This window comes from Pagrus pagrus (genome assembly GCF_965226575.1).
Source record: "Pagrus pagrus genome assembly, chromosome: 5".
Lineage (NCBI taxonomy): Eukaryota > Metazoa > Chordata > Actinopteri > Spariformes > Sparidae > Pagrus > Pagrus pagrus.
The window spans coordinates 15871666-15886652 of record NC_140189.1 but is presented as its reverse complement, the minus strand read 5'-3'; the positions used below and the strand labels follow the sequence as shown (position 1 = coordinate 15886652).

The window sequence follows — 14987 nt, the reverse complement described above, 5'->3', positions numbered from 1 at the left end:
ACCAAATAATAGTTTTTATTAGTTTTTTCTGAAAGACCAGAAACTGGAGTAACGTTGCGGATTTTCGTGAAAAGTGTGTGAAGAGTCAATGCTCCCCACTCTGTGTCGGAGAGGGAAGGATGCTCGTGTCTGTAAGATGATTGGCTGTCCCTGCAGCCTCCCGGCTTGTGACTATAAAACCCCTCACAGTCCCTCCGTGCGTCAGAGCGCGGCCGGAGCTGGGAGCGGAGGATCCTGACGCGCGGCGGGAGTCACCGGGGTCACTGTGCGCTTTCACTGCAGGAAACCCATCACAGAAAATTAGTCAATTACGCAAAAGGCGTCAGAGCAATTAGCCAAACTGCTGGAATATCGATCTGAAAACTTGGACTTCAGCACGACACCGCCGTCTGGTAAGCGCACACGCCATGGATCGTGTAATTAATTGTCGAGTGTAATTGTACGTTGTAAATGTGTTTGAGGCTGTGCACTTTGCGCACAAGTAACCACAGACACATGACTCCAGTTACTGACTCCTGGCGCAGCGGAAAGACTTTTATGTTGTATGGAGCGCCTCTTTCCTCCCGTCTGTGAATTCATCCAGCGGTGTTTTGGGTTTTATGAAGTGTAAGGCGCGACGGACGGACACGTTCGCATGTCATGTTTTATATTTACCGCCTTTAAAACGCGATCAGCCTTTAGTTCTGGACTTGTTGAATGTTTTATAAGCTGTTTAAAGTGGATGTGTCGGAGCGGAGAGTCTCAGATATGATCTCATACCGGGATTATATCGTTTTCATACGAAGATAAGACAGAAAGAAAGAAAAGAAAAAGGAAAAGAAAAAAGCAGGCCCGCTTTGTTGCAGCTCCAGTCATCACAGTGTGACAGCGACGATCTGTCTACACCATTCCCACAGCTAATGCTCAATGTTCAGGCATCCTGCAGAGCACTGGAGATGCTTTAATATGTGCCACATGATGGATGGCTCCATAGATTGCCATAACACATTAAAGCTAACTCGAATAAATGAGACTACGCTCAGTTCCCTGGCCTTTTGTCCTATACAGACAGGATTTATTGGATCCATTCACCCAGAGGACCACTTAACTACAGGGAACTGGCAGAAAAACTATATTTCACACTTATACGAAGAAAAATGAGGCTGTAAACTTCAACTGCCAGGACTGCGTCTTTAAAAAGCGGTGGAGCAGAGCCATCAGTATTTATCCTTTCCCATTTTGAAAAACAACACTGTGGTGGCCCAAACATTGGGGTTTGGATCTCCACTCACTTGCAGCATTCCTGTTATGACCGTAAGGTGTTCCTGCTTTTCCAAATTGGACACAGAAGGGGACAAAATAACAGGAATAGAATGCAATGTCAATACAACACCAACTAGGATGTGTGGCAGACTTTTATTGTGTTGGACTGTTTGTGCAGTTGTGTCCGGGTGGACGGTAATATCTTTATTGTACAGGCTAATATTTGAGTTGTGTCTTTGTAAAGTTGTTAATCCAACTGAACAGTGGTGGAGTGTATCCACATAAATGCAATTTCAGTGTTACCATTTGATGCTACTTTCTTCTACTCTACCGCTACACTGTGGGCTACTTTTTACTCCATTACATTTCTCTCAAGCTAGTTACTTTTCCAATCAGGACTGAGCTTATTCAATACAATATTGTTAAAGATTAAACTGATTCCCTACCTCCTTGACTTGTGACCCGTTACAAACAGTGTCTGGTTGGAGCCCATTGTCTTGTTTCAGATGTGTAGAGCTTCACCAGAGAGACATTTCTACTCCAGACGTATGTCTTGGTTAACTTGCTGTTCAACTGAGAACATGTGAGAAGTTTAGAATAGAAATAACTGAGTCTCAAAGAGGTCACATTGCCTGGTATTTAATACAAAAAGCAAAGATTAGAGACTAGTCTTTTTAAAAGATTGTAAATGTTTATTCTTTCCACACCCAGATTTATCTTCTGACACTTTGTAAGGATCCTAACAGTGTTGTAACAAGTATCCAGATGTCATATTTGAGTAACAGTAAAGATATCATGTAAAGATATTACTTAGGTAAAGTGAAAGTCACATTTCTACATATAGTACTTAGGTTCAAAGTCAAAAAATGTCTTATTTTAAATGTACTCAAGTCAAGTCATCGAAGTAATTTTCTGGCTAAAATTGTACTTAAGTATTTAAAAGTACAAGTAGAGTAAATTATACATACATTGGCCGCGTTTCCCAGATTCGTTAAGAAGCTCTTAAGTGCTAAGATCTTCTTAGGAGCGCTCTTAAGAACGCTGTGAAAGAAGGATGCGTTTCCCAGAGTCGCTCTTAGCTTAAGAAGATCTTTCGCTAAGAAGGAAATGTAAGATCGAGCTGACCCACTCTTAACAGCCTTCTTAGCGACCAAATGCTCAGTGATCAAGCCGCGTCAGGGAAATTTATATCCTCCACTTTGCGAAATAATAAAACAATGCTCAGTGTTGAAATGCGCTCATAGCTGCGGACCACTGGCGCAAGAAAAAAAAATAAGAAAATGGTAGATGAAAAAAAACCTTTTTATTGAATTACACGTTTAAGTTTTCCGCAACATCTGCATATATGAATTTATAGTAGCCTACTACACATAAAAAAAACAACAACCCTGTGGCATTTCACAGATATCAAGGGAACAGATGTATTAAACTCAGCTGAACCTCATCCAGAGAGGCTTCACCTGCTACTCTGCGTTGCCAAAGTCCGCGCGTGTGAGAAACCATGGCTGCAATACAGCACATTCTCCCTGCGAACCAACAGCGTCGCCGTGCGCGAAGCCAGACGGTTTACATAAATGCATACGTGCGTCAGCACTTCTCCCCACTGGACGTGCTGTCAGACCGGGCTGTCCAGGCAAAGTACCGGCTGCCCCGTGCGGAGATCCAACGGCCGTTGGATCTCTTTGCCTGGACAGCCCGGTCTGACAGCGCGCACACACACACACACACTTATGCGCTGATAAAGAGGTGGGTGATCGATTTGCCTGGCATCGATTGATTCAGCACAGCAGCAGCGCGGTGGACAGCTCCCACTAAGAGCTTCTTGACAAGCTTCTTTGGCTTGATCTTCAGGTTCTCCTAAGAAGGCAGTTAAGAACGCATCTGGGAAACACCCGCATCTTAGCGCTCCTTCTTAGCCGAACCCTTCTTAAGAGCCTTCTTAAGTCCTTAAGAACGATCGAATCTGGGAAACGCGGCCATTGTTTGTATGTATACATGGGTCGACCAGTTATGGGATCAGATATTCAGCATGTTTCTGTTAATCAGAATCAGTGGGTTTTTTTATTTATTTATTTTTATTTTAAAAAGCTAATTTGGCCCTCAAGCCACATGTAATCTGCAAAGTAACAAGCAACTAAAGATATCAAATAAATGTAGCGGAGAAAAAGTACAATATTTGCCTTCAAAATGTAGCAGGGTGGAAGTATAAAGTAGCAGAAAATGGAAATACTCAAGTAAGGTACAAGTATACAAAATTGGACTTGTACTCAATTAGTGTTAACAATGTCTAATATCAGAGAGAATCATGTATCAGTCACAGGACACATTTTATTGCAGAATACGTATTTTTACTTTGAATGCAGGACTTGTACTTGTAAGGGAATATTTTATATTATATATATTTTATAACAGCGTGGTATACTTTCACTTAAACCTGGAGTGCAGAACTTTCACATATAAATGAACACCTGTTGCATTCGAGCTTCGCCAAATGAGTACACATAATGCCGATTGAGCGTATCACCACCACATAAATGTCTCCGTATGTCTGTTTTTTTAATCTGGCAACTTTCCCACACTCGTATGCTGGTAATGACGCGTTTTACGTCACCCAGCAAAGATTGGTTTGCCGGAGCTGAAGGGGGGGATCGCAGAGGCAGCGATGGAGCAGGCTTCAGCAAATAGGAGTAGGACTGAGCTGATGGCCTCATGAGCATGTCAACAGTGTTAATGTAATAACTCTGAAAAAAATGGTAAAGAGTCTGAGTACTTTATTCACCATTGATAAATTCAATTTTGTGTAGTGAGCTACTATCACATTATACAACCTCAGGATAGAAGTCACATTAAGTATGTCCCCTCAGTCATTATACTGTAACTCAGCTCTCACTCTTTCCTCTCTGCTGACTCTGCCTGTCTTTCCCCTTCCTCCCATTGTTCTGATAAACAATACAGTAGATCAAACTGTCGTGCATCTCAATCTCGGCCTCCTGTATTGCTACGCTGGACGTGTTTTCTTTGCACTTTTTTCACACTTGTTTCTCACTCGCAAACATTTTGTCCAGCCACCGCCAGTATCCCCTTCTCTTCCACTCTGCTGCTCGCCAACTTTCCACCTCCCCTCCTTCTTCCTATGAAGTGAAGCCAGGGGAGCTAAAGGTCGGAGACATTTTCCAGACAAAATGTATTAGATTAAGAGGATCGGGCCAATTCAAATGCAGCTTTCCAATTAGATCAGACAGTCGTGCTCTTACATGGCTCTAATGAGGTACCATGTCATGCAACACAAAGGCATAATTCAGATGATGGAGAGGATGTGTATGGACGCTGGCCAAATTGTTCAAAACTGATTTCTTGTGATATGAGTGTGAGTTCATCCATGTGATTTTGTGTCTTTGTGTTTTGGAACAGAACGAGCCTCTGTGCGTTTCGAAGCAGAATGAAGCGATGAATGCCAGTTGTGTTGAGAGAGAGAGTGTGTGTGTGTGTGTGTGTGTGTGTGTGTGTGTGTGTGTGTGTGTGTGTGTGTGTGTGCGTGCGTGCGTGCGTGCGTGTGTGTGTGTGTGTGTGCGTGCGTGTGTGTGTGTGATTGTTGTAAGTACAAGTAAACTGAGCAGCTGTGCACAAACCTTGAGTGTGTAGACGTTTGCACATCTGCTCCGAGATGACGAAAATCTTTTTATGATCTGTGTGTGTGTGTGTTTGTGTGTGATTGTGTGATTGTGTGCCCTGATAGCATGAATTTATCATCGCCATCATCAATAAGCCCATTTATCCAGAGCGATGCCTCAGGGTAAACTAGGGGATACATGTGATTCTCAGAACTTAGCTAGTGTCGTCTGTGAGAGGGGAGAAGTATCTCTGTCACACACACACAAGCACGCATGCACATACACACACATACTGGACTCACAGAAGTGCTGGTCATCGTCTGACCTATAACCTCAGTCATCACTATTCCATTTGTCTGTTTTATGTGTGACTGCTCTCTTCTCTTTCTCTTCATTTAACCCCCTTTTCTTCATGTCACAACACTTTCCCCATGTAACATGTTGATTCAGGACCGATATGCTCACAAACGAGGTTCAAGCTTGATCGGATTGTATTAAGCTTTTCTTAAAAAGAAGGCAATCAGGCTCAAATAATTTGAGCCTCCCGGTGCGTGGATGCTTTTGCTGTTAGTTCACCAAACATAAAACTATAATGGTGGAACAATTTTTTTTGCTGTCAACAATTCAGTTTTAATGATCTGCAATACTGTGTTAATGAGCTAGAGGCTATCAGACGGTAAATTAGTTTGTGAGCATGGTAACAGTTGGTAACAATAAACAAAAATAACAGCTGAGGCTGATGGGATTTTAACTAGTTCTGTAGGTATTTAGTCGTAATCTAAAGCAGGGGTGCCTAAACTTTTCCCTGTGGAGGCCAAAAACTGTAACTTCATGGTGGACCATGGAACAAAAGCAAACACTGCTTGTGTTAGGTTACTAAATGGTACTGCATGGAAGATCTGAGAGGCAACTGTTAATCCAACTTCTGTCAGATTTAAAATATTTTTTGACGAAAGAAATATGTTAAAAATATGTTTTGAAAGAATAATCTAATCAAAGCCTTTTTTTTCTTGCCTCTCTGAGCTACTGTAGTACTAGGATCCCAAGTCAGGGCTCCAGAGTAACTTTTCATACAGAATGCACTGATGTGCCTAATGAATTAATTTAGTTTAGGTGCACCCACATTACATTTTAATTTGATTTTGTAACACATTTGATTTAATAATTGTAAACAGGAATAAAGGTTCAGATAAATCACATTGTTTAAGAGGTGCAATTAACAGAGCTGATGTTTAAAGTGTTTCACGGACTTAAATAAATAAATCAACATCAAATATTAATGAGGTATAATAAAAAATTATTCCCAAATAAATTGGAATTGAAAATGTTTTTAAAACATTTAGAAATTTGCTCTGCTGACTATCAGGCGCACCAGTGCGACCAATGAAAATGTCAAGTTGCACACGACAGATTTTTAGGCGAATGTGCAACCAAAGCCAGTGCTGAATTAACTGACATGATTAGATTATAAAAAATTATTGATTATTACGGATCCTCCCCTGATTTTTACTGCACAAAAAATACTAAAAACAGCTGGAAGGCCAAATAAAATCTAATGAGGGGCAAGCTGTGGTCTGCAGGCCCCACTGTGGGAAGCCCTGATCTAAAGTATGTGACAGAATGACACTTTGACCTGATGATGGCGCTGAACTTGAGAGACCAACAAAGTGACCAACAAAGTGACAATTCATCCTGAGGTAGATGGGAATAGACAATGGTTGAGAGAGAGAAAAAGACAGAAAATCACCGGTCATTAAGGTTCATCCTCTTGCAACCATGAATGTTTGTGCAGAAGTTTGAGTAGATGATATTCCACATGATGAGTGAAAACTTTGACTTGCTGGTAGCACTACAGAAAAAGTCAGGGGATCATCAAAGCCAGTAGGATTTATCTTCTGGGGACCATGATTCTCTGGACAAAACTAAATAAAACATATATATACAACTGTTTTTGTGTTCATGTGTAACCTGGTGTTCCTTCTTTCTCCGCAGGACAGACCAGCTCGGATTCAGACCCACGCTGCAAGGCCCCGACGAAAGCCCAGTGTGTGGATGTGTGTGAGGGTGTGAATATGTGTGGCTGCCTCTAAGTGTGTGTTTTTAGACTACTGTGCCTCTGAGTGAGCGAACTGCTGCCCGTGTGAGGATGAGGGCCGTCGCTCTGCTGTGTTTCCTGTTGGTTGTGGGGGTCGGAGCCTCTCGCTTCGTCCGAGACTCCCAGGGCAGCCCCGAAGTTTCGGAACCCGCCAAGAACAACGCCTCCGTCCCTCTCGCGCCCCTGCAGCCATCCCGACCACGGGCCTCCTTCCCCCCCATGTGCATAAAGCCCACGGAGATCAAGTACGCCTTCAAGTACGTGAACAGCATCGTGTCGTGCCTGATCTTCGTGGTGGGGATCATCGGCAACTCCACGCTGCTCAGGATCATATACAAGAACAAGTGTATGAGGAACGGACCCAACGTCCTGATCGGCAGCCTGGCACTGGGGGACCTGCTTTATATTATCATCGCCATCCCCATCAATGTGTTTAAGGTAACCACATTCATCTCATGTGTCAGTCTGACTGTATTTGTTTCACTCTATCTTTCTTGGATCTGAACAATGTGGCATTTTTCACAGTATCCAACAGAACATAACTTCAGATTAATTAAATTTACTACCCATCCTTGTGTCTGTGACTAATGTAGGATGACATTAATCTCAAACCATCTCCCTGCGCTGCACTCTCACAGCGAGTGAGCCGCTCGCCACGCCTTCCTTGGCACATCCCGAGGTTAGCTGTGGTTTGTTTATGAGTTTATTTCTGCGGTCTCTGTCAGTGTGTTTTGTGTGGTTTCCTTCATTTCCCTTTCCAGCAGACTTTTTAACCCCCGACAACAAGGGATAATTCAAACTAAGAAACTCAATAGAGGCAGATGTGAGCCAAGAGCTATTGCCGACTTGAGTGTTGGGCTTTGAGGGGAAACTATGTCTTTGTTTTCCTCTCTCGCCTTGTGTATGCGAAGGGGGAAAAATTCCAGCCGGCTTGGGTGTAAACCAGTGTCGCTGCCAATTGTGCAAGTCGTCCTGGAACCATTACTGTGTGCCAGTCAGACGTTATAAAAACAAATGAGAAAACAATACGCAAGACTTGTTTTATTTGCTTGATCCGATCGGATTCGCTTGAGTTAAGCTTGAAGGCCGTGCTGCATTTTATCCATCAGATCTAAGCAACAGTCACTATGATTTGTATTTTCTTTGCCTTGAAGGTTCACCTAGCGTTATGAGCAACATGACAGTAGATAAGTCGTTGAGGAGTGCAAAGCATTCATTTGTTGTTGAAGACTCTGCCCTGATGCTGAACTGATTTTATACCCCCCGAGGAAAGGACTTCAGCAGCGAGGAGGAACACGGTCTTGTTGCTTTTGGCTTTAGCTGACGCAGTAATAATATAAGAGACAGGACCCCTACATGAACCTCAAAGAGGTCTGTCCATGTTTTTATATAGATGACACTTGCTCGATCTGATTCATCACAAAAGTCTCCCCTCTCTGTCTGCCCCATTGTTTTTCTCTCACAGCTGATAGCTGAGGACTGGCCGTTCGGCGTGTACGTCTGTAAGCTGATGCCGTTCATTCAAAAAGCTTCAGTGGGAATCACCGTCCTCAGTCTCTGCGCCCTCAGTATTGACCGGTAACTACACTTCTACACACACACAACAAAGATTAGTGCTGAAAGCAGATAGTGTATTTATCTGTGTGTGTGCTGTTTGTGCAGCTACCATGCAGTGACGTCATGGAGCAGGGTGAAGGGGATGGGGATCCCTCTGTGGAAAGCAGTGGAGGTGACTCTGATCTGGGCGATTGCTGTGCTGCTCGCAGTCCCCGAGGCGCTGGCGTTCGACATGATGGAGCTGCCGTACAGAGGCAACAAGCTGCGCGTGTGTCTGCTGCATCCAGAGCAGACCACCAGCTTTATGAGGGTAGGCACCTGGTTAGATGTGTGACCTGTTAGCTGTGATGAAGTATTTACATTCTTGAGGTAAAGGCTCTATGTAACAATTTGTCAGACGTAGCTAGCTACAAATAAAACCCATTACGTCATAACAATGTTATGTGTTGAAAACTTGTATGTTGAAGTAAACATGTGTGTAACGCTGTGATCCTGCCCTCTCACTGAAGTTACATAGTGCAGAAACAAGCGTACAGGGGCAGAGTGGCTGAGACAGACACACTGTTCACCCTATTACAAGACACTGAACCATCAACATGATTTTGTTATTTTAAGGTAAAAAAGTAATAATTATAATAATGTTACTTTAATAATTCTCACTAATCACAAAGTACAGTTGAGGCTGATGGATTTCATTAGTCTTGCAGGCATTTGGTCATTTGGTATCCAAAGTTTTGGACAATTGACATTTTTGACCTGATGATGACGACCAGAGTCAGTTGGCATCATCGTCTGAACACCATGAATATCTGTACCAATCCATCCAGTATTAGCATACATATGCTAAGATGTTTCAGTGTGGATCAAAGTGATGGACTGACTCACGTTGCTTCCTACAGTCACGTTGTTAGCTTGGCAAAAAAAGAACTTCTGACACCTGCCAGGCTCAAAATTCACATGGAGATAAACTGGAGTATAACAACGAAATGAATGACTTTGATAGCACAATAAACTCGAACATCTGGATACTTACATCTTACTGCCACAGATTTATAGCGAGACTGACTTGAGCTTGGCATAGATTGCAGTCGTGTCAGTTCGAAGTGTTCTTCAGGGATTGCATGTCATGTTGTTATTTTCTCACAGGCATATGGTCAAAATATCCTGCACAGATGTATAACTCTCCCAAGGTATGGACTTCATTCGTTCAACCTGATACTTTAAAGTAGAACAGAGTGGCTCACTTCAAAGCACAGCGCCGGACAGCAGTAATGTAATTAATGAGTTTCCTTAATCAGGATTGCTTTTCTCTTTTTCAAGCTCTGCCAACAAGCAACTTGTTCTTTCAAAAAATGTCCTACACTGCATCCAAATCATCTGAACATGTTTCTCATAATATTCATGGTATGTTCATACAGCTGCACGGAAAGGCATAAATTGCAAAGACATTCCCAATATGTGGATACTTAGTTTATCAAAACCAGAAGCATCTGAGGGAGGTGCAGGAAGTGGTGGAGATAAAGCATGAAGCTGATTTCTCCTTTCATGTAAAATCTGTTTTTTTTTTTTAAATTAGTGAACCATAATTTGAGCTTTTTGTTCTTAGAAAAAAGGCATAATTCAGTCTGAGCTCAGTCTGAGCCAGTGGACTACTTTGAGAAGAACGGATATTCGTCTGAATCAAGGAAATGGTCTTAATTCATCCAAGTTTTCCGCAAGGACAAACAAGAACTACAAAAAGAATCAAATTTGTGCCAAACCAACATCAGCCTGGACGTAATTTAACATGTTTACAACTAATTTCACACTCTGGTCGCTGTATTACATCCAGAGCCGCATCCGAATACCTCATGTCAACCAACTAAAAATCATGTTGCTTCAAAGCAGGCTTTAAAAAAAATAAAAGAGGATTAGATTTAAGTTCTTGTTGCTTCTGACATTTATATAAAATGTGAACAGATTTTTAAAACATTCTTAAAACATGTAAGTGATTGTTTGCTGACTGACCATTTAATTGTATGACTAAAATATTGTGCCAGTGGGATTTTCATCTTCGTTGCGTTGAGACAGGATAAATTGTATGGATTAAGTGTACATATGTTCTGTGGATGAGTAACACCGTCTTTGTTGCGGTCTGGACCTTTTTCTTCTCCCAGTTCTACCAGGATGTGAAAGACTGGTGGCTGTTTGGCTTCTATTTCTGCTTCCCACTGGCCTGTACAGGAATCTTCTACACGCTCATGTCCTGTGAGATGCTTAGCCGCAAAAAAGGCATGCGCATCGCACTCAACGACCACATGAAACAGGTATAAATGCAAATGTCTGCTGGCACGCTCATCACCACTGTAACCGTAAGACTTGGAAAGACGGAGGAACTGAGAAGCATCAATATTTGTCTGTGTGTGTGCAGCGGAGGGAAGTGGCCAAGACGGTGTTCTGCCTGGTGTTGATTTTTGCTCTCTGCTGGCTGCCCCTTCATCTCAGCCGTATTCTGAAGAAAACAATCTACGACCAAAATGACCCCAACCGCTGTGAACTGCTCAGGTAGGCGCACAGATACAGCGAGCGACGCAAATGCACTGCGAACTTTATGAGAACCCATTGTTCTCCCCTCTGTGACTTCCTGTGGTCTCTACTGAAAACGTTGTCCTTTTCTCTGCCAGCTTCCTGTTAGTGATGGATTACATCGGCATCAACATGGCCTCACTAAACTCCTGCATAAACCCGATTGCCCTCTACTTTGTCAGCCAGAAGTTTAAAAACTGCTTCCAGGTAAGAGGGCTCACACTGACACAAAAAACATGGTGTTATTGGAAAACACAGAAAGGAAAATAACTCTGTGTGTGTGTGTGTGTGTGTGTGTGTGTGTGTGTGTGTGTGTGTCGCAGTCTTGCCTGTGCTGCTGGTGCTACAGAACATCTCCCCTGGATGAACGAGGTTCAGGAGGACGCTGGAAGGGCTCTTGTCACGGGAACGGACTCGACCGCTCCAGCTCCCGCTCCAGTCAGAAATACACAAGCTCTTCATAAACACTTCATAAACACATGCGCCAAACCCATGTTCCCATCATGGAGACACAGCACTGCCACTGCCAACAGACCTAGGAAAGGTAAAATGGAGTGAGGTAGAAAATGGAGGTAGAAGACTGTGATAGAAAAGGATTGACCCAAACTGAAATGACAGGACTGTACCTGTTCAGGCTGTATTACTAACTGCAAAAGCTTTGATGACAGGCGACATAAATCTGTTCATAGTGGGGCCACACTGAGGCCTAAAGTGGACCAACCTGGAATACATTTATAAAGAATGTTTATTAACCACATGTAAAATTTATGTACAGGTTTATTAACGTGCAGATTGCAGACTTATGATCACATCCAGCCTGAGGGCTTAATATGAGCAGCACTGATTGAAGCTTTAAGACCTCAGGGGGGAAAGACGGAGGGATGCTGCGGCCCTGAGCTATTTTCCAAAAGCCTCACAAGGTTGCCTTTGTCTAAAAAGTGTGCGTCTACATATGAAAACAATCAGTAGCTGATCATCTGACAACGTGCCGCATGTCGTCACTGAGTTTCCTCAACGGCCATGCGTCCTGGTGAAATACCTGAGTATAACAGGCCCGCAGTCATGTGGAGTCAAACGTCGGACATTTTTTTTTCTGGAAATCATCACTGCTTCAAGACATGTGGAGGGCAGCTGCTGACGGAGGAGACGGAGACAAACGCCAGATGATTCTCGTGTTTTGCAGAAAAGGTCATTATTAGGTCTGTTGTAATTGCAGCATTGATGGTGTCATACGTGGCCTCCATTTCCACTGTGTATAAAGTCTTAACCTGTGTCTTACAATGTAGCTTATATTTTTCTAAGAAAATACAAAACACGTGTAGCTTGTTTAATCTTCTAACATGAGGTGTTCATTTGTTATTTTCCAAATATTTTACCTCTGTCAGTGAGTGGTCATGTTACATGAATGTCCCTGTGGCTGGAAACGATTCTGACAATTACGACTAAGCGCTGCTTGAGGAATACACTTTCTAAAATTGAACCATTTAAAAGTCTTTCGGAAGGAAAAATAAATCCTGCACGGATGGATGTTTTTAAGAAGTGAATGTTTTTAGTGGACAATACATCTTTTTTTAAGTAATGGTCTTAGAAATCATTTAGATATATAAGCTGTTTATATATAATCCAGGTAAAATTCATGAAATCTAGCTGATTTAATGTGTTTGACTCTTTGTGAAGGAGAGGGAGGATATGTGTGGCGCAACAAGAAAAGAGAAATGTGTTGTATTTTATGTTATTTTTAGAGTTAGGATGTCTGTAGCTAGAGCTAACTGCAGTACTCAGTAGTCACATACTTGTGACTCATCTTGTGATGCCGACACATCAAGGAAAAAAGTTCTTCCAGCTCTTTAAAAAGTCAGAGATGAGGTGAAACTGCTGGTTGTGCGTAAGTCTCCAACCCTGAAGCTGCCTCAGAGAGAATACATGGATTGTGTGTTCGTTTGGGAAAATGATTATAAGTAACATTTAAACCTGAATGAATCAAAGGTTTGAACACTGGCAGTACTGAGAGCCCATACTGATGAGACGCACAAGACGGATCCATTTTTATCTGGTGCTTTTGTGGCTCTCAGCACATCGTGACTGAGTTGTGGTGTTGGCAGTTTTCTACATCAAAATAATGAGCGAAAGTGTCCTTTCAAAACCAAATTTGTGCTGAGAAACCAGACAAGGTGTTTTTTTTACACTGAAACATTCTTTAAAACAGACTTGATACATGTGATAAAATGTATTAAGGTTCAGACCATTTATTTCTCTTGCAACGGCGCGCAAATCAGCTGATTAGCAGTATGTGACTCATTAACTCATCAGATCTGTTTATGCCATCTTCGCTGTGCTTTCATCCAAAAGCGACCGTGGACTGGAAGGTCTGAGCAGCTCTGAGACTGAGAAAGCAAAGACGAAATATAATGTGAATATAAGCCCTGGTGTTTTAAATGACATTTATACTGGACTTGTTTGTTGAGGTTATGCAGTAATAAATATTATTTTATAGCATGTGTGTTGTGACTTATTTACTGAACATTCCCCTCTGGCCCATAAAGCATTTTCCCCATAGAGCATCATTATAAAGGAGACATCTCCTGTTCACAGGACATCTCAAACTGCAAACAATGTAAACTGTGACCCTTTCTATTATAAATCTTGGATTTTTAATGGACGTTTTATATTTTTAAAAACATATGACATCATCCAAATGAAAGTCTCTGGGCAGAGCAGGAATTTACGGGCAGGGCCAGCGGGGGAAAACTCTGCTGCGCTTATTCAGTGGGCCACATAAACCCGGAAGCTTTTCTTGAAACTTTTTGCGTATGCACTGGTGGACTTTTCTCACTGGACTGAATATGAGCCATCTTCGTGTTCACTATCTAGTTATGTTTAAATCTATGGGCAAGTCTTGCCCACAGCAGCCATCTTGGCAACACCTCCGAGCAGGTATTTGAGCCTAACAAGTCCAGCTCCTGATCTAACGGTAGGGGAGAGAGCCATAACTTCACTTTAGTTGACACCCGGGAATTAAACATTTTAAAAAACGCCCCAAAATGAGGTTTAAAGCACTTACTTTCACCTTTATTTTCACCAAATTTGTTTACGGCTCAATCAGATATACTGTGATGTGAGAACATTTCTGCAGGGCACCTTTAAGGGTCTAAAGGATCAGACATCACTGGTTTAAAGTCTTGTTGAGCTTTCCTGTCAATGTTTGATGAAATGTGCTTTACATCTTTTTTTATACATCAACCTGAGTATAAGATAATTTTGGCAAATGCTCAAAAATGTCTCTTCTTCCCCTGTAATATCAGAGTACAGCTGTGTTATGAGCGACTGGTGCACTTTTGACCAAAGTGACCATAAACTCTTATTATTATTATTATCCCCTCGTAACTTCCTGCTTTGTTCCTGTTAAGGGGAGTTTTTCCTTATCCGAAACAAGAGTCAAAGGACAGAGGGCGTTATATTCTGTGCAGATTGCAAAGCTCCCTGAGGCAAACTGTGATTTGCGATTCTTGGCTATATAAAAAGCTTTGACTTGACTTGATTATATATCCTATAAACAGCCTGTATTCAGTCCCGTGTTTCATGCCTGTTGTTTTTGTGTTGAGGAAAGGTTACATTTCAGAATAATATTGTCAGAGGAAAACATGTGAAATGAGTTATGAAGGACCTTTCTCAAGGCTTTACCTAGTTTGAAATCATTGCCTTAGACAACCAGACATTAGGCGCCAGTGGCCAGGTTTTACGGAGATAACTCCTGATTAAATCTCAGAGAAGATCTTTTGCATCAGTGCACATTACAGATTTGAAGGAGTCCTGTTTCCTGTTTTCACTCTATGAGGCTGTTTCTTGGAAAGAGTCACAACTTCCACGAGGCAGGGAACCTTATTTTGACGCAGCTTCATTTGATCATTTTGCCCTAC

General features: G+C 42.2%; 1 protein-coding gene across 2 annotated transcripts; it reads left to right on the top strand.

Moving 5' to 3' along the window:
- The first annotated feature begins 213 nt into the window (after positions 1-213).
- On the top strand, positions 214-13566 carry LOC311257713 (endothelin receptor type B-like). Of its 2 annotated transcripts, none has more exons than XM_084353546.1 (8): positions 214-392; positions 6851-7386; positions 8414-8526; positions 8611-8815; positions 10662-10811; positions 10916-11049; positions 11169-11277; positions 11394-13566. In XM_084353546.1, exons 2-8 carry the CDS (start codon positions 7000-7002, stop codon positions 11532-11534), a joined length of 1239 nt encoding a protein of 412 aa, XP_084209672.1. In that variant the 5' UTR covers positions 214-392; positions 6851-6999; the 3' UTR covers positions 11535-13566. The 2 variants fall into 2 exon arrangements, with proteins under 2 accessions (XP_084209672.1, XP_084209671.1); XM_084353545.1 differs by having other exon boundaries at positions 6846-7386.
- Positions 13567-14987: the final 1421 nt, after the last annotated feature.